Here is a 27,173-nt window from a genome sequence, read left to right on the forward strand (position 1 = left end):
CTCCCCCATCTCTAGCCTTGGTGTTCTTCCGTGTGACATCACTCACAGGCAGCTTCTGTTTGTAGTGATGTGTTGGCCACTAGCAGCTGCAGGCTCACTTTCTGTCTTCTCAGAAACCTTGGTGGGATATGACAACACTTGTTTTTGCAGAAGTTCCACTAAGTCTCAGAACTGGGTTTCATTGGCTCTGATTAGGTCAGGTGCCTATTGCTGAGCCAATCACAATGGTCAGGGGAGGGAATATGCAGATTGGGGAGGCATGAGCCATGTGCTCATCCATAGAGGCAGCGGTGTGGGTCCTTCCCCTAGACTATGTAGACTGAGGCTGGTGGCTCCTAAGAAAAAAGTAGAAGGAGGGGAGAATGGATAGCATGTCTGACCCTGGGGAGCCCCAGGCTCAAAGAGATTAAGTGACCTGTGCAAATGGTCAGGAATGGAGCCAGGGCTCAAATCCAGGCTTTCCAAGCCCCTGCCCATTTGGCTCCTTCACTGGAGCCCCCAGGGTGTTTACTGACCCCAGGCCTAGCAGAATTTCCTGTTGCCTATGGGCATTTGAGGAAATAGCGCTCCGTGCCTCTGCCCTGCCTAATTCGCAGCTCAGCTCTCCCGTTGTTTGAACACCTGCTAGACACAGGACACTATCTCCTGGGAGCTTTGGGAGAGCTGCACTTCCAAGAATCCAGCAGAATTTATTGAGTGCCTGCTGTTTGCAGGGCCCTTGATTAAGCGCACTTGGGGTAGACACAAGAAACCACAGTCCCCACCCACGGGGGCTGTGACCACCTCACTGCATGCCATCCTGGCCTCCTTTCTCTTCCTTCCTAAGCTTGTTCCTGCCTCAGGACCTTTGCCCTGACTGTGCCCCCGGCCTGCATCATTGTATCCCCCACCCCTCCATCCTTGCATGATGAGCTCCTTCTCCTAGTTCAAGTCTCAGCTCATATGTCACCTGCTCAGTGAGGCTGCCCCAGGACATCCTGAATGAAGTAGCCCTTCCTCTGCTGTCTCCCTCTGTCACATCATTCTGTTTGTTTTGGTTCCTTTTATTGGGAGCAGTTGGCGCCATCTGAAAGAGTCTTGTTTCTGTAGTTAATATTTTGGTTGCCTCTCTCCCCCAAGGACACGGATGTTACCTGTCTTATTTACACTGTATCACAGTCCCTAGGGGGTCACTAAACAATGTGATTGTTTGAAATGATAAGGGAGAAGGATGTAGTTGTTTGAGAAGGAACAGGCTGTTCCCTGCCGGCCACATCCCTGTAGTGAGCCCACTGGCCAAGCAGGTGGCCTTGCCATAGACTTCCTTATAGGGATGGAGCCAGCATTTGGGGTGAGAGCCTCTGAGAACCGTCTGCTCCTTCCCTTTCGGCTGGTTCTCAGAACTGAGGCCAAGTTTAGGGCAACACTCAGCTCAGGGCCTCTTCAGCCTCTGCAGCTGTTGTCTGCCTGTCTAGCGACTCAGCCAAATGGTTCCTTGGATGGTTGTTTCCTTGGGAAACCCAGACCTGGATCCTTCTACGGTGGGTGTCATTGTGGGGGATGGGGAGCCATGGGGAGTCAGTGTCTCAGGTCTTACCAACCTCACTTTATAAACAATTCACAAGACTTACACGTTTCCTTCCCAATATTAGACATGTGCTTGTTAAAAGAAATTCGGCAAGGAATGTGTATAATTCCCCATTGCAAGGAGAGAACCACTGGGTATAGTTTGGTGTTTATTGCTCTAGACTTATGTCTACTGGTAATGATAACATCAGCAAACGTTGACAGACTCTTTCACGTATCAGCAGATTTCATTCTCATGCTACATGTGAGATCCCATTCCACAGGTGAGAAAACTGAGTTGATGAACTGACTTGCCCATGTTCACAGTATTAGTGTGAGACACCTGCTTAGTTGCTTAGCATACAGACCCACAAATGTGTAGTAAGGCAAAATGGTTTCTTTCTCATCTGATGGTCCCATTTTGGTGGGGGCTCAGGGTGGGCTGGTGCCTCACTTCTTTAAGTCATCCAGAAGCCTGGTTCCTTCTGTCTTGTTTTTCTGCCTTACCCCAGGGTGTGGCCCTGGAGCACATGGCCAGGTCGGCCTCACTGGGAGATGTCCACTCTATAGCCTCAGGAAGGCCAGAGGAGGAGGGACAGGCTGGGGTTACATCATCACTACTGCTCAATTCCCATTGGATGAGCTTGGTCACATGGCCACACCTAGCTGCAAGGGAAGCCAAGTGATGTCATTCCTCCTGGATGGCTGTGCATTGTGTTGGAACTCAGTTGGGGGCTGTCTTAGTCCCTTTGTGCTGCTCTAACAGAACTTTTTTATTTTAAGTTTATTTATTTTGAGAGATCATGAGCGGTGGGAGGAGCAGAGAGAGAGGGAGAAAGAGAATCTTAAGTAGGCTCCACACTGCCAGCTTGGAGCCAGACATGGGGCTTGATCCCACAAACCTCGAGATCATGACCTGAGCTGAAACTGACTGAGGTTGCTCGACTAACTGAGCCGCCCAGGCTTCCCCGGACTGGGCAACTTACAAATGACAGAAATTTATTGCTTACAATTTTGGAGGCTGGGAAGTCCAAAACCAAGGTGCCAGCCTGGTCACATTCTGGTGAAGTCCTCTCCTGGTTCATAGCCGGTGCCTTCTTGTTGTGGCCTCACATGGCGGAAGTAGCGAAGGAGCCCTGTGGTCACTTTTATCGGGACACCAGTCCTGTTCATGAAGGCTTCTCACTCATGACCTGATCCCCTCCCAAGGGCCCCACCGAATAGCATCACCTTTGAGGGTTAGGACTTGAACATATGAATTTGGGGGAGATGCAGTTAAGCCATCACAGGGGTTTTCATTCTCAAAAGAAAAGGGGACAGTGGATTCTGGGGACACTTGGCCTGCAGAGAGCTGCTGACTGATGGAGCCAGGATTGGAGCCCAGGCAGGCGGCTCCTCCCAAGCATTCTGTGTCGGAGGCACTTGCCACCTGGCTCCTGCCTGAGCTGCTCCCCTCCCACCAGGTGGACATCATGCAGATGTGCGTGGTGGAGCTGAAGGACAGACCGGGCAAGCCTCTCTTCCACCTGGAGCACTATATCGAGGGCAAGTACATCAAGTACAACTCCAACTCGGGCTTTGTGCGTGATGACAACATGCGCCTGACGCCACAGGTGAGGCCCCTGGAGGGGCGGGTCCCTGTGGGCATGAGGTCTCACCCCGAGGGGGTCCTCAAGCCTCCCGGAGTGCCCCGAAGTAGATTCTGTAACGAGACATGCCAGCCAGCTTCTGTCCCTGCAGAATTAAACAGGGCTCCTCCTTTATCTCTTCCTCTATGCAACCTCTTCTTCTTCTTTTTTTTTTTTTTTAATGTTTATTATTTATTTTTTGAGAGACAGAAAGAACATGAGCAGGGGGTGGGCAGAGAGGGAGGGAGACACAGAATCCGAAGCAGGCTCCAGGCTCTGAGCTGTCAGCACAGAGCCTAACGTGGGGCTCAACCATGAACTGTGAGATCATGACCTGAGCCGAAGTCAGATGCTTAACCGACTGAGCCACCCAGGCACCCCATATGCAACCTCTTGCAGAGAAAGGCCCCACCATGGGCAGAGCTGAGGTGTTGCAGCCCTGCAGTGTGTGGCTGACGTGTGTATGCGTAGTCCACAGCCTGGTCTCTTGTGGTTGGTCACCTTAGTCTTCCTGTCTCCCCCGCACCCGACCCCCAGGCCTTCAGCCACTTCACATTTGAGCGTTCCGGGCATCAGCTGATTGTGGTGGACATCCAGGGTGTGGGCGACCTCTACACCGACCCGCAGATCCACACCGAGAAAGGCACTGACTTTGGAGATGGCAACTTAGGTAGGTGGGGCAAGCCAGCCCGTTTCCATGGAGACCACACTCCCTGTGCCCCCACATCTCTCAGCTCTCCCTGCACACGAGGGAACTGGCTGAGGTGGTAGATCGGCCTTTCCAAGATGGTGGGGGTGGAAGCTTGGGACGCCTGAGCCCTGCCACTTTAGTGCCTGCCCTTTCCGTGGTTTTGGTGCCCAGCACTGCCCCGCCCCGTCACAAAGCAAGGCACTGCTCCAGACTCCCCTGCTCTGCCCGCAGGTGTCCGGGGGATGGCGCTCTTCTTCTACTCTCATGCCTGCAACCGGATTTGCAAGAGCATGGGCCTCGCTGCCTTTGACCTCTCACCAAGAGAGAGGGACACTGTGAATCAGAACACCAAGCTGCTGGTGGGTGCCCAATGAGAGCCTGCTCAGGGGGACCGGGCCCTTCTTCTGCCAGGCAGTGAGCCGCGCTTCTCTGTGATGGCAGTCCAGGCCCTGCAATGCTTACTTGAAGAGTTTCAGGGCCAGAAGGATCTCAGCCCCATCCGTGGCCCTCATTCCTCCCAGGATCAGTGCACAAAGCCCTTCCGAGTGTCCCCGCTAACCCAGTACCTGGGGTCTGCTTGATTGGACCTATTTTGACCAGAGTGAAGAGCCCAAGTGTGTAGAGATAGTGAGGGAGGTGTGTGGTACATGTATTTGTGTGGCATGTTGATAAATGGCTGGACTAGACCTGGACCTGGCTCTTCGGGCACCTTGCTGTGTCCAGGATAGGCCCCCCGCTTTTACCGTGACCAGATGTAAGAGATTGTCAGGACAGACCAGCTTGGGATTCTGGATGTGTGGCCGCAGGTATGCCCCAGCTCAGGGCTGTAGAGTGTGGTTAACACTTTGGGATTACTGGCTGGCTTTGAGCTCCTGCACCAGATGCCCCTTCTTAGAAGCCTTTGGGTTAATCCCCCACTGGTTATTTTTAGATTTCCTGCCAGTCCCTAAACAGGCATGTGTGGGGGCCGTTGACTGAAAGAGCCTCAGGGTTTGGGTAAACAGCACGCTCCCGGAAGAGCCCTTCTCTCCCCAGAGGGTTCCTGTGTGACATGGGTGTCCGTTAATTCTCCAGCAATCAGCCAAGACCATCTTGAGGGGGACAGAGGAGAAGTGTGGGAGCCCCCGAGTAAGGACCCTCTCTGGGAGTCGCCCACCCCTGCTCCTTCGCCTTTCAGAAAACTCTGGAGATGAGAACATGAGTGACGTGACCTTTGACTCTCTCCCTTCTTCCCCGTCTTCGGCCACACCACACAGCCAGAAACTGGACCACCTCCGTGAGTGACGTTTTTGGTCCCTGGTAGTTGTGATTGGAGGGGACAGGCACCAGAAAGAACACAACTAAACTGGCTTTCGCTTATGTTAGGAAATCAGATATGCTAGTCAAAAAGATTCATGGCCCAGATGGTTGTATGAGTGAGTTTGTTTAATAAGTTTTCAAGACCCAAGTCTTCCGAATGCTTCAAAAACAGACCCTGTTTTAGATAACATTTTTTTCAGTGTGTTTCATGAAACTAGCAAAACCTTTACACCAAAATTTCACAAAACAGCAAAAAAAGAAAACTGCATTCCAACCCCACTTATAAATATGCAATACAGAAATTCTAAATAAGGTATTAACAAAAACTGGTAGTGTCTTTGAAAGAATAGTCCATCATAATCAGATAGTGTTTTTGCAAGCATCTGAGAGTTGTTCAATATTAGGAAATCTGAACGACCTATGAATAGATCAGAGGAGGAAAACGGAATCATTATCCTCAAAGTTAAAGTGATAGAGTTTGCTGATAAAGCGCAGGGGAGGCATGGCTGACTCCAGGGTTTTGATCTGAAAAACTCTAAGGGTGGGGTGGCCATTTATTCAGCTGGGGGACGCTGTAGAGGAACAGAAGAGGAAGATTTTAGTGTCAAATGTCAAGCCTTTTAGACATTTCCACTAGAAGACCTTGGGTATAGTTTGAAGCAGGAGTTGATAGGCTCTCCTTAGAAGGCCAGAGAGTAAATATTTTAGACTTTGGGGACCTATGGCTTCTGCATTAGCAGCGTGAATGTGGCCATCAACAGTATGTAAATGAGTAGGTGTAACTGTGTTCCAAGAAAGACATTAAATTTTCTATTTCATGTACTTTTCACATAAATTACTATTCTTTTAATTTTTCTAACCATTTTAAATGGAAAAACCATTCTTAAAAACCATATAAAAATGGCAACAAGCTGGATTTGGCTGTGGAAGCTCAGGGGAGGAGACAGAGACTGGGAACCACCAGGAAGGAGGTGGTTGGTTGTTAAGCCATCTGAGGCTTCTCTAACTTGTAGCTACTCATTGAGCCCCAGATATACAAATGGCCATTCTTCTTTCACACCTGCACCTCACTGAAGGCCAACTGTGGCCCAGGCACGTGTGCCTCTAAGCACGTTGCACAAGTTATTTGCATTACAGCCTTGAGGAGGCACGGGGGTGAAGCTACGTGCTTAGGACCCCACAGCCAGCAAGTGGCAGACTGAATAAGTTCTTGAGGAAGAACTGTAGCCCTCCAGGTACTGACAGCTTTCTTCCCCCGTTTTTGCACCATTTGCAAAAAAATTTTTAAAAAGGCCTGGTGACAGGTGCGTTCAGCCCTAGATTGTAGTCAGTCTTTCAGACAGTTTTAATGGTGGAGCCAGTGCGTTATCTCTGTTTTCTCCTGCCCAGATTGGCCTGTGTTCAGTGACCTTGACAACATGGTACCCCGAGACCATGACCATCTGGACAATCACCGGGTAAGTTGGAGAGGGATCTCCCGGTCTGCTCTGGGCACTGCCAGGGGCCACAGGGAAGTGCGGATGACTCTCAGCCTCCTGCCCAGGGCAGTGGTGCCCTCTGAGAAGAGCTGGATCCATTGCAGTTCCCGGAGATGGTAGCAGAAGAGGGAATCCAAATTAGCAACAATGCAACCTTCTGATAAATGCTGAGCAAGCTCAGCCCTGGTGTGGTTTGGCCACATGTGTGTGGACAGCTGTCCTGGGGGGAGGGAGCTGTCCTGGGTTTCAGACGAGTGACTTATAGCACAATCCAGCGTGATGCCCTCAGGTTGGATAAACAGGACAGGTTTCCAACAGCTTCTGGGTGACTCTGCAGAAGCTGAAGGCACTGCATTTGCATTCAGGCAGACATATTACAGTGTCAAAGTAAAAACTCACAGGAATTTTAAAAACAGACTTTGAGAGGTGTCACCTGTGCCTAGACCTCAGGTGCACTTTAACTCGCACCCTGGGATTGCTCCAAAGGTTAAAGTTCACTCTTGACTGCTTTTCAGAGTTTTTGAGTGGAAGGAAAAAAATAAGCGTAAGACTGTTTCAAGAGCTTGATAGACACTCTATGCCTCAACAACCCGTGAGGTAGATATTATTTTTGATTCCATTTATAATAGATTTCATTCTGGAATTAGAATACATTTTAGAATTTCAGGGTGCCTGGGTGGCTCTGTCGGTTAAGCATCCAACTTCAGCTCAGGTCATGATCTCACGGTCCGTGAGTTCGAACCCCGCGTCGGGCTCTGTGCTGACCGCTCAGAGCCTGGAGCCTGCTTCGGATTCTGTGTCTCCCTCTCTCTGTGCCCCTCCCCTGCTCACTCTCTGTCTCTCAAAAATAAATTAAAAAAAAAAAACTTAAGAAAAATAAAATAAAAGATCCAGGCACACCTGGGTGGCTCAGTCCATTGAGGGTCTGACTCTTGATTTTGGCTCAGGTCATGATCCCAGGGTTGTGGGATCAAAGCCCCGTGTAGCACTCTGCACGGAGTGTGAAGCCTGCTTAAGGTTCTCTTTCTCTCCCCATCTGCCCCTCTCCCCAACTCTCTCTCTTTCTAAAATTAAATTTTTAAATTAAAAAAAATTAAAAGATCTGTAATAACTAAGACCTAATGTTAAGAGCAGACAAAGCCAGGTGACAGGTGCATAGGAGTTCATTTTATTATTTTCTGTTCTTAGAGGTATGTTTGAAATACTAATTAGTAGAACAAAGAAAGAAACAAAAGTGTGAGCCGAATAGTGATGTAGGTGACATGCAGAGATGGCCAGAACTGAACACTGGTAGACAAATGGCTGAAGTTAGAGATTCCGAATTGTCCAGAAGAATAAAAAATGTGCCCCAGTTTTGGCAGAGGGCTCCATTGTAGTAAATACTGCACTCAGTGCTACATTTGTGTCCATGGGTCATACGTCATAAACCAGCCTTTGTTTTTCTGCCTGTGAGCCCCTCTTTTTTAAAAAAAATTCTTTTTTAATGTTTATTTATTTTTGAGACAGAGACAGAGCATGATCGGGGGAGGGTCAGAGAAAGAGAGACAGAATCTGAAGCAGGCTCCAGGCTCCAAGCTATCAGCACAGAGCCCGATGTGGGGCTCGAACTCACAGACCATGAGATCATGATCTGAGCCAAGGTCGGACACTCAACCGACTGAGCCACCCAGGCGCCCCGACCCCCTCTTAATAATAGATTGGTCTTCCTGTGGTCCATACTCTCCGTGAGTAACACCTCACTTCTTGCTCATAGCCCTTCATTGTAGGCCCTATCATGAATCCTCATGGATAAGTAAATCGCTGTCCAGGGTCCCAGCTGGCAAGTCACAAAGCTCAGACTTGAGCCCAGGCAGTCTGGCTTCAGAGCCCAAGGTCTTCACCACTACTTTGTACTGTTTCCTTGTCACCCAATCAGCAATACAGAGGGAAGGGGATGTTACTTGAAGTGATAGGACAAAGGAGAGATAGCAAATGGCTGAGTGTCCAGGAGTAACCACCACTCAGAGGACCACTGAGACCCTAGGGCCATCTTCTCTCCACAGGACTCTGAGAACAGTGGGGACAGCGGATACCCCAGTGAGAAGCGGGGTGAGCTGGATGACCCAGAGCCCCGAGAACATGTAAGAAATTCCCCCCAGGGAAATGAGACCAGAGTGTTCTGTTGCCTCATTGTCCAGGGGGACGGAAGGGTGGGGAGGAATGTGAGTGCGTTGTGAGAACATAATAGGTAAATTGATACCCAAGTTCATTTCAGATAAAAATAAAGGCAGGGCAGAAGATAAAACAGGGTTACGGGGAACAGAAAGTTTAGTAAAGGGACAAGTATGGGCGATTACATAAGACTGAAAATGGCAGACAACTCTTATGAGGAAACTGGAATCTAGGGTGTTGGGTAATAGGCTGGAATGGTGTGGGCGGAAGGACGCCGTTCAATGCGTGTTGTTCTGGCCATCCTGGGGAGTGCGCTGGAGGACACTGGTGCGGGTGGCTCAGGCAGTGTCTGCCACTTAGAGGTTTTCCCATGTGCCAGAGTTGAATCTGAGCATCCAAACCAGTCTTGCTGAGAGCCCTTTGGTCTCAGCTTTGTTACTGCGAATAAAGACCTATTATGGGAGCTTTGGTAAGGGGAAGGAGGTTTTCTTGGTACTTACCTGCCACGATCCTGTGCCTTTGAGTCATTTCCATCTGTGCACACAGGGAGGGTGAGAGGAAGGCTGTGGGCACACCAGCACATTGGTCCTGCCTGTCACCCAGCATTCTCTCTTCTTGGCACATGAGTTCCAGCTGCCCCTCCTAGAGGCCAGGCCTGTCCCTTGGGAGCAGGGTCTCCTGGAGGGGGCTGAGCCTGTCCCCTAGGAGGAGAGTCCCCTGGAAGAGGGTCCCCTGGGGAGGAGAGCAGGACCAGTTCTTGGGAACTGCTCTTTGGCTCACTCTACCCTTCACCTCCCTCAGGGCCACTCAAACGGTAACCGGAGGTACGAGTCTGACGAAGACAGCCTGGGCAGCTCCGGACGGGTAATGCTCCCTGAGGCAGACTTGTCGTGACCACGTGCTTGCCTTTTCCAGCCCCTGTTTCTCCTCCCTGGTGTCACTGCTGCCTGCCCAGGCGCCTCACACATCAGCTAAAGGAAGATTGTGCAAAGGAGCCAGTCCCCTTGGCAAATACTTTTGAGCCCCTGGACTGGGCGGGACACTGGGGATCTGCGGAGAGGCATAGACACAAGTAGGATAGCCCACCCTGGAGGGGGGGCTATAAGGGCCACGGCTCACATGGTAAAGTAATGCCTGTGTATAAGTGCCTCAGAGAATTCATTCATTTACTTATCAACCACCCAGTGAGACAGGCTAATGTTATTCATCCCCATTTTACATACAAGAAAACGGGGCTCTTAAGCAGCTTTCCCCAGGTCACCCAACAAGTGTTTCTAACAAGCATCTTAGAAGCTCATTATCATCAGGCAGATGTGGGAAGACCAATCCTTGGGAACCCTTCCCTAGCTGAACCAGAAACAGACGTTGAACCTCTCACCCTCTAGTCTTTGTGAGTCTCCCATTTGCCAGGTCCTTCCTCCTACTGTGGTCACATCTCCTCAAAGCCCATCTGCTCCCCCAGACTGGCCCCCTGTGGCACCTCCTGCGGGAGCCTTTCCCAGTTGCCTCAGCAGGCTTGACTCTTGCTCCGTCCAGAACACAGAGCATTTACCACGTGGTGTTTACCGATGGTGCAAGGTCTCAACACAGTGTAGAGCAGGGTTGTTTAACTGTGGTGCCATTGACATTCTGACATTCTGGGCTGGGCCCTTCTTTGTCGTGGGGGGTGCCCTGTGCATTGCAGGATGCTTAGCGCACATATATGCACGCAGCTGCCTGGCTCGGTCCTGCAGGGACCTTTGGAAGAGGGTGTCTGTAGCTGGAACATGATGTGTTTTCCAAACCTATTCCCCGAAGCTTCCTGTGGATGCACAGAGGAAAGCGAAGTGGATTTGCTGCAGGGTCTCGAGTCAGACTTTTCTGGCCCATCATGTGGGTCACTGGCCAAGGAGGCAGCTTACGGTCCAACCTCCCCAACCAAATCCTGCTTGATAAACGAGTGGGAAACACTTTGAACTGCTGCAGTCCATTCCACTGGCCTTTGTGTCCTCGTGCTATAATATTCCCTCAGCGCCCGTAAATTGGCAGGATTTGAGGGATTAGAAATGGAGCCGTGTTTGTCCAAGAAAATTTGATACCTTAAGGGTTCGCCCCCTGCATCTTGCCAGCCAGGCTCACGCGGTGGGAGCAACTGATGGCTGGTGGTGGGGCCTGCGTCCCCAGCCCCTCATTCCCTGGCCTGTAAACTTCCATGCCCGGTTCCCTCTTTCAGGTGTGCGTGGACAAGTGGAATCTCCTCAACCCCTCCCGCCTCCACCTGCCCAGACCTTCCGCCGTGGCCCTGGAAGTACAAAGGCTTAACGCTCTGGACCTTGAAAAAAAAATCGGGAAGTCCATTCTGGGGAAGGTACGGTGATGCCCGCTTCAGAGCCCTTTTTCCGCTGACCCAGAGCCCAGCTCACGCCTCTGCTCCGCTAATCGCTTCCTCCCGCAGGCTGGCTGGGCGGCCCTGGGTGCTTCTGCCCAGGCAGCTGGGCCAACAGCCAAGTCTGTGTGGTAGGTCCATCTGGCCATGGTGCGCTACCACGAGGGCGGGCGCTTCTGCAAGAAGGACGAGGACTGGGACCGCGAGTCGGCCATCTTCCATCTGGAGCACGCGGCCGACCTGGGCGAGCTGGAGGCCATCGTGGCCCTGGGGCTCATGTGCTCACAGCTGCCCCACCACATCCTGGCCGACGTCTCTCTGAAGGTGAGGGGCGGCAGGGACCCAGTCATGGGTGGGAGGGGGTGCTCAGTCATCGTCCTCTCCATCCTGCAGGTTTGTGCATGGCCCGGAAACTTCTGAGCCCCAGTGTGGGGCCAGGCACTTGCGGGTTAGCTGAAACTGGTAGGACTGGGATGTGCCACTGGGGAACGAGTGCAAGGTGACAGTCATGATTCCAGGCAATTATGACATGGCATGATGGGAAAAACAGAAAGTAGTGGTGGAAGCAGATGGGAAGGTCCCCGAGTGGGTTTCACGGGGTCGGTGAAACGCCTGATGGTGGGTTCCATCTGTATCCTTGGTGGTGAGAACAGAGCCCGATGCCCAGTACATATTCAGTGTACATTTGTGGGACGGATGAATGAGGTGACCTCTGAGTTAGGCCTAAAAGCTGAGTGGGAGTGAGCCAGGCAGAGTGTGGGAGGTGAGCTGTCCAGGCAGAGGGGGCAGAGGTGACAGGATGGTCAGAACTGGAACTTCATTCATTTGCCACTGATGTGAGCAACTTCTTTGCTGAATCAGATAATGGTTTTAAACTACTGAAACACAGGGGCACCTGGGTGGTTTAGTTAGTTGGTTAAGCGTCCAACTCTTGGTTTCAGCTCAGGTCATGATCTCATGGTTCATGGATTCAAGCCCCACATGGGGCTCTGCACTGACAGCGTGGAGTCTGCTTGGGATTCTGTCTGTCTCTCTCTCTCCCTCCCTCCCTCTCTCCCTCCCTCCCTCTCTCCCTCTCCCTCCCTCCCTCTCTCTGCCCCTCTCCTGCGCACCCTGTCTCAAAATAAACTTTAAAAAAATACTGAAAAATGTTTCTTCAATTTCCTGTGCTAGTCACAATGTCATGTTTACAGATGTGACACACTTGTAAATTTAATCTGCATTATTAATGTTTTCTCCATCCCTTGCTTTCCATCAAGACCATCGAAAAGAACAATCAAAGTCTGATCTGTAGGTGGGCGCCTGCCTGGCTCAGTCAGAAGAGCATGAGACCCTTGATTTCAGGGTCATGAGTTTAAGCCCTGTATTGGGCATTCAAAGCCCCTTGTTGAGCGTAGAGCCTACTTAAAAAAAAACAAAAAAGAGGGGTGCCTGGGTGGCTCAGTCATTTGAGCATCCAACTTCTGCTCAGGTCATGATCTCATAGTTGGTGAGTTCAAGCCCCACATCGGGCTCTGTGCTGACAGCTTGGAGCCTGGAGCCTGCTTCAGATTCTGTGCCTCCCTCTCTCTCTCATGCTCTGTCTCTGTCTCTCAAGAACTAAATAAACATTAAAACAATTTTTTTTTTAAAAAAGCCCTCTGATCTGTACTATTTTCCACTTTCTGTGATGTAAGTGTGACTACGGTGCCATTTTCAAGGCCCCAATACAAAGAAATGTATGGTATTTCTGTCATACAGATTCAAGAGACCAGTGGTTCTCAACCAGTCATTCTGCTGTTCCTTCTCCAGGGGACCCTTGACAATGCCTGGAGACACTTTTGGTAGTCAAAATATTGGGGTTGCAACTGGCATCTAGTGCATAGAGGCCAGGGATGCTGTTCAACATCCTACCATACACAGGACAGCCCCCACAGCAGAGAATTATTTGGTCCAAAATGTCAGTAGTGCAAGGTTGAGAAACCCAGAAATAGACATAAATAATCTGAAGAATATTGACAACAGGACATCATAGTTAAAATAAGTAGAAAGTCATGAGTTTAAAAAAAAAAAAGTCATGAGTTTTGAGTAATTGTTGCCTTTGTTGTTAATATAATTCATTTAATTGTAAGTTTATGTAATTTTTAATAATGACTGTTTTAGAGTCGGCTTGCAAAATTCCCGATAATTTCATGGTCAGTTCTCATGAGCCCAGAGAGCCGGCTCCAGCATACTGCTGCCTTTGGCCTGTTCCCCCAGCATCTGCCACAGAGCCTGGCACTCTGTGTCCAGAGAGGACACTCAGAAGGATTTGAGGCCTGAATAAAGTAAGCCCAGAGCCCAGAATGAGTGGTGAGGGACCAGGACTGGGGGGGAGATCTTCTTGTGACCTCAGGCTGTTTACACAAACCACACTCTGGCAGCTTTGTAAAGGGATTTACAAGCCATTTCAGATTTCTCTCTCACCTGTAAGCCTCTCAAAGGCCTTTCTCCGGAGGATAGACTCTGGCAGCTTTCCCTAGCAGGAGTGTGGGTGGACGGTTAGGACAGGGCAGGCAGGGAGGAAGTAAGCTGTGTCCCAGCAGGTTTATGGCTTAGCAAAAGAAATGATGGGTGTGTACCCTGAGAAGCCGCTATGTGCCCTAGAAACCCCATCACCCACTTTCTCCACTGCCCCCTCCTTTGGGACCTTTGTTTGTTTTCTTACTAACACATGCATGAATTTAGCACATGCTTTTTGAGAGTCTCCAACACTCTGGGCACCGTCCTAGGTTCCTGCTCTCATGGAGTAAACTTTTCAAATGGAGAAGGATATAGTACCGATCATAATTAACAAAAATCTTTCCAACAGAATTAAAAATAACTAGCCTTTATTGAGCACCTCCCATGCCAGGCATTGTTCTATTGTGCTGAGGAGAAAATACCAGACAAGGTGATTGAGAGTGACCGGAGGGGCTTCTTGTATTAGGACAGAGTTCTGGCTCCAGGGGAGGCTGAGAAACGTAGCCTGTAGCTAGTCAGCCACGTGGCGCCCAAAATATGGTGGAGGACAATGGATATGGAGGCAGCTGGTGGTCCCTGCCACACTTCTTTTTTGTTTTTTATTTATTTTGAAAGAGAGAGAGCGTGAGCAGGGGAGGGGCAGAGAGAGAAAGAAAGAATCCCAAACAGGGATTTGTCAGTGCAGAGCCCGTGGTGGGGCTTGATCACAAGAACCCTGAGATCATGACCTGAGCCAAGATCAAGAGGCAGATGCTTGAACAACTGAGCCCCCGAGGTGCCCTCCCCTCCCACACTTCTTGAAGCCTGGTGGTTGAGAAGGGCCTCATGGGCTGATGTGAGGGTTTTGGATTTGTCTCTGAGTGGGGATAAGAAGCCATGGGCAGCTTTGATAAAGTAATGTGGCCTGACCTGGTCTTTAAAAGCATCCCTCCGGCTGCTGCTATGGGATGGATGTTGGGGGAGCAGAATGGAAGCAGGTGGTGCACTGTCGGTGGGAATGTGAAATGGTGCAGCCACTGTAGCCCCTCCAAAGGCTAAGTAGGAGTTACATGTGACTCGCAATTCTGCTCCTAGCTATCTACCCAAAAGAATAAAAACACACATCCACGTGAAAACTTGTAACAGATGTTCATAGCAGCATTATTCATTATTGAGCCAAAAGGTGGAAACAACCCAAACATCCACCAACTGATGAATAAAATGTGATCTGTCCATACGATGGAATATTATTTGCCATAAAAAGAACAAAGCACCAATCTATTAAAACCTTTATGTGAAGTTAAGCGAGTCACAGTAGACCATGTACTATATGATTGCATTTATATAAAGTGTCCAGAATAGAGAAATCTCTAGAGACAGAGGGTAAGCTCGTGGTTACTTAGGGCTGGGTGGGATGGGGCAACTGGGAAGTGACAGTGAAAGGGTATGGTATTTTGGTTTCTTTTTGGGCTGATGAAAATATTCTGAAATTGATAATGGGGATGGTTGCACGTTCTGTGAATGTACTAAAACCCACTGAATTGAGTGCTTTACATGGATGAATTGTATGGTATGTGAAGTATACCTCAATAAAGCTGTTAAAAACTTTCTAAATAAAAAGTTTAAAAAAACTTTTTAAAAATAAAAACTTTTAAAAAATGTTTATTATTTTTGAGAGAGAGGGAGAGAGAGGGAGAGTGAGCAGGGGAGGGGCAGAGAGAGAGGGAGAGACAAAATCCCAAGCAGACACCATACACTGTCAGTGCAAAGCCTGATGCGAGGCTTGAACCCACAAACCATGACCTGAGCCGAAATCAGGAGTCGGGATGCTTAACTGACTTAGCTACCCAGGCGCCCCAGAATAAAAACTTTTTAAATAATGGAAGCAAGGAGCCCTATTGGAGGCAAGAGATGATGTGGCTGTCTGGAGGAATCAGAGCAGTGAGCAAGAGTGGGCTAAGCTTCCATTCCTCCCTGCCTCATTTCCGTTTCTCTCCCCCTCTTTGGTCTGTATTGACAGGAAACAGAAGAGAATAGAACTAAAGGATTCGATTACTTACTGAAGGCAGCTGAAGCTGGCGACAGACAGTCCATGATCCTGGTGGCTCGGGCTTTTGACACTGGCCAGAACCTCAGCCCAGACAGGTACCGTGGCTGTCGCTCAAGTGGAGCTGGTGGGAACCTGGGCCACAGGCGGGGACTTCCCCCTCAGTATCAGCACAGACCCAGCTTCCAGGCTCAGCTCCCCCGGTCCCAGTCCCCTACTGTGGACAAGTTATTTCACTTGTGGACAAGTGATCTCAGTGTCTTCATTGTGTGAAATGGGGATAATTATATAACCTGCATTCCAGGGTGGTTATGTGAGGGTTCATTGACATGATGCCTGTAATCCTCCCCGAGCCTGGCAGATAAAGCAGGGACATCCCAGCCATTCTGCCAAGAGATTTGCTTTAGGTCCAGAGTGGTTGTCCCTAGATGTTAGGATTATGGGTGACTTTAGTTTCCTCTTTCCACTTTTATTTTTGTGATGTTATTTTTCACTTCTGAGAGGGAGAGCAGGAAAGGAAGCAAGATCCCATGGAGATTCAGGCCTGCTGTGAGTTTCCAGAGTGGCTCTGAGTCTCCTGAAGGCTCCCCTGCTGCAGGTGCCAGCACTTTCCCAGCTGTCCCTCCGGCTGCGGTGCTAAGACTGGTTTCTGCAGCGGAGGGCAGGAGGTGTGGCCCCGCTTCATCTCATCTCCTTGGCTTAGCCAGTGGGAAGTCCCAGAAGTCCCAACGGTGGAGATCCTTTGAAGGAATTAAACTCGTAATGCGACCCCTTGCTCAGCCTCTGGCTCCCACTGGATTTCAGCTGTTCCTGCAGTCCTCAGGGGCCCGTGGCTTTCTGGATGGGAGCAGGGTGGGCACTATGATTATCTAAACCTGCAGGGTTGGAGCAGCCTGGAAGTTTCTTCCTTTTTGGGTCGAGGTCTCATCTTTTCTGGCTTCCTTTAAGGAAGGTCAGGACTGTGGCTGCATCGTATCAAGCTCTCAGTGTCTAAAATGTCTCCATTTGTGACATCTCACCTCTACTACATATCATGCATCCACAATTTTATTAGATACCTAGTGTGACAATCACGTCCCCTTCTTTTTCGACTGTACCTTCGTATCTGTGATTTTGAGAGATCTGAGTTCTGTGATCTCACTGAGAACAAGAACTGGGGTCTCCTGCATCTCTATAATCCCAGCGCTTAGCGCAGGGCCTGGCTTACTAGTTGTTTGAATAAACGAACCCACACTTCTCTCGGACACAGACAGGGGAGGTGTTTTTAGCCCCATTGTACAGATGAATAAACTGTAGTTCTGAGAAGTGAAGGGACTTGGCCACGGTCAGGTAGCTAGTAAGTGGCAGAGCCAAATCTTGGGTCTTGTCCCCTCTCCTCCAATGTACTGTGTACTGGCTTGCTTCTCAGATTCAGAACTATACTGGCATAGAGAGAGGTGGAAGAAAAAAAGGAAAAGAAAGGAAGGAAGGAAGGAAGGAAGGAAGGAAGGAAGGAAGGAAGGAAGAAAAAGAAAGAGGAAGGAAGGAAGGAAGGAAAGAGGGAGGAAGAAAGAAAGGGAGGGAGGGAGGGAGGAAGAAAGAAAGAAAGAAAAAGAAAAAAGAAAGAAGGAAGGAAGGGAAGGAAGGAAAGAGGGAGGAAGAAAAAGAAAGAAAGAAAGAGAGAGAGAGAGAGAGAGAAAGAAAGAAAGAGAAAGAAAGAAAGAAAAGAAAAGAAAGGGGAGGGGAGACAAAGAAAAAGGCAAAGACAAGACATGCTTATGTCAGGTCAAATGCCAATGTATATGGTGCCCATTGATTGCATGGTGGGAGGGGGCTGGAGCTGGGCATTGAATATTTGTATCTGAGGTCCTTAAGAAATCTTTGTGTGTTTTCTCTTCATGCCTTTTTTTTTACTTTTTATCTGAGATGACAGTTGTTTTGATTTGTAAGAATTTAAAACACTTTTTTTTCATGTTTATGAATTTTTGAGGGACAGAGACAGAGTGGGAGTGGGGGAGGGGCAGAGAGACAAGGAGACACAGAATTCGAAACAGACTCCATCCAGGCTCTGAACTGTCGACACAGAGCCCGACACAGGGCTTGAACTCACGACGTGTGAGACTGTAACCTGAGCCGAAGTCAGACACTTAACCAACTGAGCCACCCAGGTGTCCCTGATTTGTAAGAATTTTTTAACGTTAAGGCTATCAACTCTGAGGCATATGCTTCTTTTTTAAAAAATTATTTTTGAAGATGGCTGTCATCAGTGTGAGGGAGGGGGGTGGCACATGTTCTACACACTATGACCATTGTTACTGGGTTTGGGGCAACTGGTGTTTAATATTTATGTAGTTAAATCTGTCAACATTTGCTTTTATAGCTTCTGCCATAGTCATTTTCTTATTCTTCTTCCTCATTCCAAGCAGTTCCAGCCTCTTCCATTCAGAGACTATTAATTAAGGGCCAGCTCTGGGTAAGGCAGGGCCCCACATAGGCCCACATTTACATGTAAGGGGTTTCAACTTTCTCAGAAGTTACCATTTGTTTTTTTTAATGTTTGTTTATTTTGAGAGGGAGAGAGAGAGCTCGCACAAGAGAGTGTGAGTGGAGGAGGGGTGGAGACAGGGAGAGAGAGAGAATCCCATGCAGGCTCCATGCTATCAGTACAGAGCCCAACACAGGACTCAAACTCACGAACCGTGAGATTATGACCTGACCTGAAATCAAGAGTCAGACACTTAACCGACTGAGCCGCCCAGGCGCCCCAGAAGTTGCCATTTAATATGGGAAGGAAAATCATTGGCGATTCCAAGGCAAGGTGGGCACCCTAATCTCGGGGTGTAGGGTGTGGTGGGAGGCGGGCAGGGAGAGATTAGGCCTGTCCTCCTCTTTCCTGTTTAATGCTTTTGGGGCAGTTCTGCTTTGCCCTTCTGGACCAGGGAGGGTCAGAGCTGAGAAGGGTGAGATGATGTAGTTTAGTGGCCTCAGTCCACTGTTCAAACCCTAGTTTGTCAGGTCACCAAGAATTTTCAAATGATTTCCCCTTTTTATGAAATAAAATGGAATCAGTGTTATCTCCTGAACACCATCCCAGCCAGCCACTTGTTTACGTTTATTCATTCAACAGACATTTAGGAAGGCTGAGCTATTTGCCGAGCCCTGGGAATGCCGCAGTGGACACAACCAAGTCCCTGCCTTCTTGGAGCTTGTGTTTTAGCCAAGGGAAGCCATAATAAGCAACTAAATAAGTCAACAGGAGAATTACGGGATTATATGATCGAGGTCATCGTAGGAAGTAGAATGTTTGGGATGGTGTCTCCCAAGAGGTGACGTATGAGCTGAGGTTGGGTGGATGAGGAGCCAGGCATGGAAAGACTTGAAGAAAGAGCGCTCAAGAGGAGGGAGCAGCGGGGGCAGAGGCCAAACAGCAGACAGAGTCTGGCACGTTCTGGAAAGAGAAAGTGGCTCAGCCAGTCTGGCGTGGGGGAGGTTAATGGGCTCTAAGATAGGGGTGGAGCCAGGTCGGGTAGGGCCTCAGAGGAGAGGCCAGCCAGTCATTGGAGCTGTTATTCCTGGCACATTTCACGAGACCCATAGACTTTCTTATCTGCGTCTCTCTTTGCTCTTTCCTGATATGCTATAAATAGTTACTCACATGCTTCGTATTGTGCAGTTAGTACACCCCAAGAAAGAGCCCGCTGCCCTGTTTGCTTTGTATTTTATGTTGTTCAGATTTGGTTGGAACCCGTGTATGCCCTTAGTGGCTTGGCCTTTTGTAGTAGGGAGAAAGAGTTGAGGGTGGAGGGGCAGAGCCAGAGAAAAGCCAGCTATTCTGGGGAGAGCCCTGAGTTGTGCTGGAGGAGCGCCAGAGCTGGCCAGCACAGGCAGAGGATAAGATGCGGCTGAGTGACTGCTGTTAGCTTGGATGGTTCTGGAGGCCTTGAGAAAGGGTCCTCCACCCACCGCCTCTCCTACTCAAGTCATAGAGCAGATTGGCTGGGTACCAGCTGCTGCTAATGCTAGCCCGTAGTGTGATTCTGTACAAACTAGGAAAATGCCCCCTTCCTCAAAATACGCTATGTCATCTGTTGGAAATTGTGTAATACATATACCAATTTTTAAAAATGTTTATTTATTTATTTTGAGAGAGAATATACCATGGAGGTGAGTGGGGGAGGGGCTGAGAGAGAGACAGAGACAGAGAGAGAGAGAGAGAGAGAGAGAGAGAGAATCCCAAGCAGGCTCCTTGCTGTCAGCAAAGAGCCCAACTCGGGGCTTGATCATGACCTGAGCCATATCAAGAGTCAGATGTTTAACCAACTGAGCCACCCAGGTATCCTGGGTAATATACCAATTTTGCTAGGGAAAGCTACTTGACTACTGTCTTAATATCTAAACCTACAATGTGAATGACACCCCTTAGATGTGGTAGCACTGGGTACCACGAGTCATGAGTCATAGGTGGTGGCCCCACTGGGATCCCTGACTTGCCTCTCCTGCTGATGGGTTTCCTCCCTCTGCCCATTGCCATGGTAACCTCCAACTTTTCTTTTGTATCTCCTGGAAGGTCCCGAGACTGGCCAGAGGCTCTGCGCTGGTACAACACTGCCCTGGAGATGACAGACTGTGATGAGGGCGGGGAGTATGATGGGATGCAAGATGAGCCTCGATACACGCTGCTGGCCAGGGAGGCCGAGATGCTGTTTACCGGCGGCTGTGGGCTGGAGAAGGACCCGCAGAGATCAGGTAGGGCCTGGCTGACCTGCCCCTGGTATGGAACAGGGAGGGACATAATTCCTGTCTCAGTGGGAATTATGGCAAAGGCAAGACTGAATCTCTTCTTCTTTTTTTTTTTTTCTTTTCAGTTTTTATTTACTTGGAGAGAAAGAGAGTGAGGGGAGGGGGGGAGGGGGGGAGGGGGGAAGGGCAGAGGGAGAAGGAGAGAGAGAATCCCAAGCTGTCAGCGCAGAGCCTGACTCAGGATTCGATCCCATGGATCTCGAGATCATGACCTGAGCCGGAATCAAGAATCAGACACTTAACCAACTGAGCCAACCAGGTGCCCTAAGACAGTCTCTTCTTTCACTGGAGGGGAGAAAGAGACATACCAGCCCTGCGCGACAGGCTGAATACCCATATGGTGCTGGTTTAGGAGGGGGCTTTATGGAGCTGGGATGCAAATGAACATTTTTATTTTAATGGTTATATATTAGGAGTTTGGTATTTTTGCAATTTTAAAAATTGAACTGACATTTTCATTACACAACAGTCACCATTTTTAAGTGCATGGGTCAGTGGTTTTTAATATATTCATCATGTTGTGCAACCATCACCACTATCTAATTCCAGAACATTTTCAGTACACCAAAAAGAAACCTGGTACCGGTTAGCAGTCAGTCCCTACTTCCCCCTTCCTCTGTCCCTGGCTACTACTAACCTATTCTCTGTCTTTATGGATTTACCTGTTCTGGATGTTTCATATCAATGTAATCATACAATATGTGGTCTTTTGTGTCTAGCTTCTTTCACTTAGCATCTTGTTTTGAAGGTTCATCCATATTGTAGCAGGTATCGGTACGTCATTCCTTTTTATTACCAAATAATATCCCATTGTATAGATACACCACATTTTGTTTATACATTCATCAGTTGATGTGCACACTATATATATGTTTTTTTCTGTTACATAATAAGCATACTGAACTCCTGATTTCATAGGATGAGCCTATATTTAACAGTTTAAAGTTTTTTTAAGGTGTGTGAAAAAAAAACGAAGCCAATAAGGGGTACGTGGGTAGCTCAGCTGGTTAGGCCTCTGGCTCTTGATTTCCGCTCAGGTCATGATCTCACCAGTTGTGGGTTCAAGCCCCACATTGGCCCCTGCTCTGACAGCATGGAGTCTGCTTGGGGTTCTTTCTCTCCCTCTCTCTCTGCCCCTTCCTGTTCTGTCCGTCTCTCTCTCTCTCTCTCTCAAAATAAATAAACTTAAAAAAAAAAAGCAAATAATAATGCAACTCTAAAATCCCTTATTTGAAATTTCTAAATCCAAAAAACTCTGAAAACCAAGTGTTTTTGTACACTTCGCACAAATTTTCTTGGAAGCAAAAACCTCTCCAGAACTGACATGAAACTGTTAATAATCTTTATTTCTTCTATTTATTTCTTCCACTTTCATGCATTCCCTAATTAGGCCTGTAAAAATCCTCACCCTGATTCTCATTGGATCAAATGGAATCACCCCCTCACCCTTAAGCGAATCACTGAACTCATTGAGATGGTTTACTCTGATTGGCTGTGCCTAAGTCTGGATGTCTGATTGGCTATGTTTAAGTCCCTAAGGCGGGTGGGAATTGGGAGAGTGTTCTGATTGGCTAGGCTTGAATCACCTGACCACTCAGGTCTGGAAGAAGTCATTTGGGTTCTTAAAGAAATCTTAGGGTACTGTTCCCCGGGAGGGGTCTGGGTCATAGGGCTGGCAAAAACAACAGGTGGTTCACCTCTTGTGCCCCACTTTGCTCTCCTTCAGGTGACTTGTACACACAGGCAGCCGAGGCAGCGATGGAAGCCATGAAGGGCCGGCTGGCCAACCAGTACTACCAGAAGGCGGAGGAAGCCTGGGCCCAGATGGAGGAATAGCTTGCCAGGAAAATCACTGCCGTGCAGTCCCAAGCCAAAGGGCTAAGCGCAGGGAGGGGAGGGGGAAGACTTATCATTTATGGGTTTTTTTGGCGGGGGTAAGGGGCAAGTATTTTTAGTGTATTTTAAATCAACTTTTGTGTTTCATTTTTTGACTCTTGAACGTGTCTTTGCTATTAGCAGAGACACTACAGCTGTCCCTTAGGGCAGCATCTTGGGGAGTGGGGATCGAGAAAGCAGCCTAATGAACCAACATATCGTTTTGAGCTGCTTCTTCTGTTTTTTCTTTTTGGGTCATGAGATGTAAGAAAGTGCTTTTTGCTGCCATTAATGAAAACTGTTAGGGCTTTGGGCTTTGCTCACCAGCTTTTTCAGGCTGTACTGAAATGAAATCTTGGGCCCACAGAATTTGTTTCCTGAGTTGTGATGGGGAGGGTAGAGCTGCACATTAACTTTTCCCAGGGTGTATCTTATCATGACTTAGTGCAAAGCCTTATTTCAGAGCATTTGGATGCATGCATGGCATTGTTCTGTGGATTTAAGATTGCACAGTATCAGGCCCCCTTCTGCTGTGGGCGAAGGCCTGCATGCTGGTTGTTGGCTTATCTTTTAATTTCCTTCCTGAATGCAACTGATTTTCTGGAATACAAATTCCGTTTTTCAGTATGCTTTCTAGAGTGGGCCTTATAAAACAGGTTTGATTTTTGTATGCACACATTTACTACCTCTAACTTCTCCATCAGCTAGTGTGGGAGAGGGTGCGCCTCAAACCTTTTACATGTAAGGTCAGCAATTTGGAACCGGAGCCTTTCCTCCAAGCAGATATATACTCCGCATCTCAGTGGCAGCATCCACAGTGTACCTGAAGTATCCGTGTACAGTGTTCCTCTGTGTTTTCTTAGCATCTGAGGTTTATATGTATAGAATCTGTTCCCCAGGCCCTCTCTTTGGTATTTTCTGCTTGAAACTGGGCTCATTTTCTTGTAAATTGCAGCCGTACTATTTCAGCCGCAGCCCCTTGAGATTTATCTCCGATATTTGAGAATGAGAGGGCAAGAACTATAAACACTCATTAATTCCAGTAGTTTCCCCAGGGCGAGGCTGTGGCTCTCTGTCTTTAATGAGCTTTCCCTTTAAAAGGAGTAAGATTTAATATCGGTATGATTTCAGTTGGTGTATCAAATAGCAAAGAAAACACACTGCTTTGATCAAGCCCAAGTGCTAAAGCAGCCTCTCTCCCTTTGTTTAAAAAGGGAAACATAAAAATAAAAAAACAGAATGTGACATACAAACCATTCTTATCTGTCCATTGAAACAAGTCTTTCAACACAGTACTGTTAAGTGCTGTGGGGTTGTGAACCTCTGCAGCTGTTGGGTTCCAAAGTTCAGAGTGTGCCCTAAGGGAAAAAATCAAGCAGATTCAGGATGACCCTTGGAAAAATCCTTTAGACTACCTGTAAATTCCAGTGTCCCTCATGTGTATGGATACACCACAACCAGCTTCCTTTACAAGTTGGGAGTATTCACCCTTTTTTTCATTTGCACCAGACCAAGAAGTTGGCTTGCGTTAGGTTTTTTGTTTGTGTGTTTTAAACCAGTGTGTAGAGTTAAATTGCATGTGGTAAATGTTAAGTGGAAAGCAACTTTATTGTGACTTGTCTCTTACCTCTGTTAAACAGCCAGATAGTAAATACTTTAGGCTTTGTAGGTCATATGATCTCTGTTGTAACTACTCAGCCCTGCTGTAGTGAAGAAACACCCATGAGCAGTACCTAAATGAATGAGCTTGGCTGATGTTCCAAGAAAACTTTATTTACAAAAACAGCCTGCCTGGGCAGTAGTTTGCCGACTCTGGCACTAATCCTTGACTAAGAGTTATATAGTATGCCCTGAAGGTAAAAGCTATCTCAACTTTCCAACTTTGAGTGCTTAAAAACACAGGTTGTTGGCACAGAATAGGCCCCAGTAAATGTGTGAGCAAATGGAGAGTCAGCCCTAGTCACAGCACCTGATCTGTGGCTCTGATTCTTCCAACCAGTTAATGATTTGTCATCTGAATTGGCTTGAACTGTCACTCCTCCGCTTCCACCCACCCACCTCCATGGCCTTAACTCAGCCAGCTTCTCTTCCAAAAGGCTGGATGTATAGCTAAGCATATGCTTATTAAGGACTGGGGAGAGTAAAATGATCTGCAAGATGCTGAGATCCTTCTGGGCCAGTAGGAGGACTTATTCCACATTTAAAACCTGGTTTCGTGCCTTCTAAAGCTGGTTAAGGGCTTTTTTTTTTCCCCTCACAAATTCTGGGCATACAAAAACAAAAGACAACCCCAGTACATTCCAGCCCAATTGGGAAGTCATCAGAGAGCATCTTGAAGTGCAAGAAGCGGTTGAAGGTCCAGGAGATTAACAGAGTCTGTGATGTAATCCCATATCTCTAACCGTAGATGGAGAAACCAAGGTTCCAAAAGGTAGGCTCTCACAGTGGACCCAGCTCATTAGTACTAGCTGCAGCTAGGATTTGAAAGCTGCTGTTATTTAGAGGATCCTGGGAATGAAATTTAAAATTAGACTAGAATGTAATATCCCTTCAGTTTTGCTGTAGGTTGTTTGTTTTTTTTTTAAGCAGGCTTTATGGATGTAAGAAGGAAAAAAAAAAATGCCACACCCCAGTGCATCTGAATATCCCTTCCCTTCCCCTCACCTGAGGCACTGTGGAAATTTATCATCAAATGCAAACTTGGGGATCCAAGCCAGGTAAATTACCTTTGTTCCTATTTCAGTGATTTCTTTTCCTTTCATCCCAGCACATTTGTCTGCAGTACTAGACATGATTTACAAATCAAATGTTTACAAAGGTACATGCAGCTTGTGTGGGGGGAAAGGAGACAAAATATGCATAATCTCTGCGTGGATTTGTCCCTGTTACTCATGTTTCTAGTTTCAAGGTAACTATTTAACCTAGCAAAGGTAGACACTGGGTAGGATCCAAAGAAGTGGCTTGTGTCATCAATTTACTTTTGCATATGTATTAAGTTCCATTTTGTCTGTTCAAATAAAGTGGTTTCTTTCTTTCCGGTCTCAAATTCAAATGTCTCCTAGTAACAAGGAATGCAGTGGCTGCCTGGAGGGCTCAGGCCCCATCTCAAAGGAGCAGCTGTGATTCAGCTCCAAATGATGGTCACCATGGGAAGTGTGGGCCCAATGTCGCCCCATTTTCCATTTTTTCTATGGCTGCTGAAAATGGATTTGTTAATGCAAGGTCTCCTAATTTTTAATATTTCTAATAAATTCTAATTTTCTAAAAAAATGTGTCTAGATTTTAGATTTGGCCCATATGTTGTCCTTTTGCTTTAAAGTATGTGAACCTGGTTTTTTTTTTTTTCCTGATTTTTCTTATCCATAAAACAGAAAGAATAATCTTTACATTTCAGAGTGATCATTAGCCTCAGAGGAGATAATGCTTGTTAAAGATGCTATGTGATCCAAAACTTAAGAAAATCTTGGTCACTGGTAGGATCATTTGGTTTCAAACTAATGTGTTTTTAACTTTAAGAAATTTGAACTGGGGCGCCTGGGTGGCTCAATCGGTTAAGCGTCCAACTTCGGCTCAGGTCATGATCTCACGGTTCATGAGTTCAGGTCCCGCTCTGAATTCAGGCTCATGAGTTCAGGCTCTGTGCTGACAGCTCAGGGCCTGGAGCCTGCTTCTGATTCTGTGTCTCCCTCCCCTCAGCTCCTCCCCTGCTCACACTCTGTCTCTCTCTCAAAAATAAATAAAGATTAAAAAAAAAAAATTAAAAAAAACCCTGAACTCATGCCTAGTAGATTGAAGTCACACACTTAGGTCCATTTGTTCCTGAGTCCCCACTAAAATGACAGGAAAGAGATTTTCTTCTTTTTTTTTTTTTTTAATTTTATTTTTCAAAAATGTTTTATTTATTTTGAGAGAGAGTGCAAGCGGGGAAGGGGCAGAGGGCAGAGAGAGGAGGACTGAGGATTCAAAGCAGGCTCCGTGCTGACAGCAGTGAGCCCCATGTGGGGCTGGAATCCACAAACTGGGAGATCATGACTTGAGCCAAAGTCAGACGCTCAACCAACTGAGCCACCCAGACACCCCAGGAAAGGGATTTTTTTTAATGGCATAAGCCAATGAGTCTGGAAAGCAAAGGGACTGTAATTGAATTAGCGTGTAGAACCCTGCTGCCCGCAAGGGCTGAGAAATTGGCACCAGGAACCTCTGGAAGGGGCAAGGGGAAATAAAATGGGGCTAAAATAGAAGGTCAGTTGGAAGACTTAAAGTATCAAACTGCTAGACCAGCTCACCTCCCCTGTGTGGCCAACCAGCTGCCTGTCTGTCACCCTGCAGAGGCCTGGGATGCCAGGTGTGGTAGCGTCTGGTTCTCTACAGAAAAGAGGGTTAAGTGGAAGTTTCCATATTGGAGGTAGAAGCTTCACTAGCCACCTTTCCCCCTCTATGCTCCCAGGCACTGGCCACCTGACTGACACTCCTGGCAGAAGGCAGACCATTGGAGAAATCTCTACGGAATCTGAGATGAACTACTCCTAGGTACTTGCTCCTAATGAAGCAGGCTAGAGGGGAGCACCTCGTGGGAGAGGCCACAGCCACCAGGCCCCATCCACATCCACAGGAATTCCCAAACTATTCAGCCAGCCAAAGATCCATATGTAAGGATCCATAAGCATTTCATACAAAAGACACCAGAACAAACCAACAGAAGAAACCATCTTGGAGGAAACAACATGCAGGAAGAAGGAAACCTTAAGAAACAAAAAACTATTATTCATTTCCTTAGATAAGATATTGCAGGGGCGCCTGGCTGCCTCAGTCAGTGGAGTACGTGTGACTCTTAATCAGGGTTGTGGGTTTGAGG

At 47.9% G+C, this 27,173-nt stretch overlaps 1 protein-coding gene across 1 annotated transcript in view; it reads left to right on the top strand.

Moving 5' to 3' along the window:
• The window catches only part of EEF2K (eukaryotic elongation factor 2 kinase), a 62,513-nt gene extending 37,161 nt beyond the window's left edge, over nt 1-25,352 (top strand). Inside the window, exons 7-18 of the mRNA XM_027043060.2 lie at nt 3,009-3,158; nt 3,711-3,843; nt 4,096-4,223; nt 4,939-5,140; nt 6,553-6,620; nt 8,684-8,761; nt 9,594-9,656; nt 11,005-11,139; nt 11,293-11,481; nt 15,638-15,762; nt 20,211-20,389; nt 22,170-25,352. Of these exons, the coding sequence (XP_026898861.1) occupies nt 3,009-3,158; nt 3,711-3,843; nt 4,096-4,223; nt 4,939-5,140; nt 6,553-6,620; nt 8,684-8,761; nt 9,594-9,656; nt 11,005-11,139; nt 11,293-11,481; nt 15,638-15,762; nt 20,211-20,389; nt 22,170-22,279 (1,560 nt within the window). The 3' untranslated portion in view covers nt 22,280-25,352. The remainder of the gene's footprint in view (nt 1-3,008; nt 3,159-3,710; nt 3,844-4,095; nt 4,224-4,938; nt 5,141-6,552; nt 6,621-8,683; nt 8,762-9,593; nt 9,657-11,004; nt 11,140-11,292; nt 11,482-15,637; nt 15,763-20,210; nt 20,390-22,169) is intronic.
• The last annotated feature ends 1,821 nt before the right edge of the window (nt 25,353-27,173 follow it).

The sequence above is a fragment of the Acinonyx jubatus genome, chromosome E3 (assembly GCF_027475565.1).
Source record: "Acinonyx jubatus isolate Ajub_Pintada_27869175 chromosome E3, VMU_Ajub_asm_v1.0, whole genome shotgun sequence".
Lineage (NCBI taxonomy): Eukaryota > Metazoa > Chordata > Mammalia > Carnivora > Felidae > Acinonyx > Acinonyx jubatus.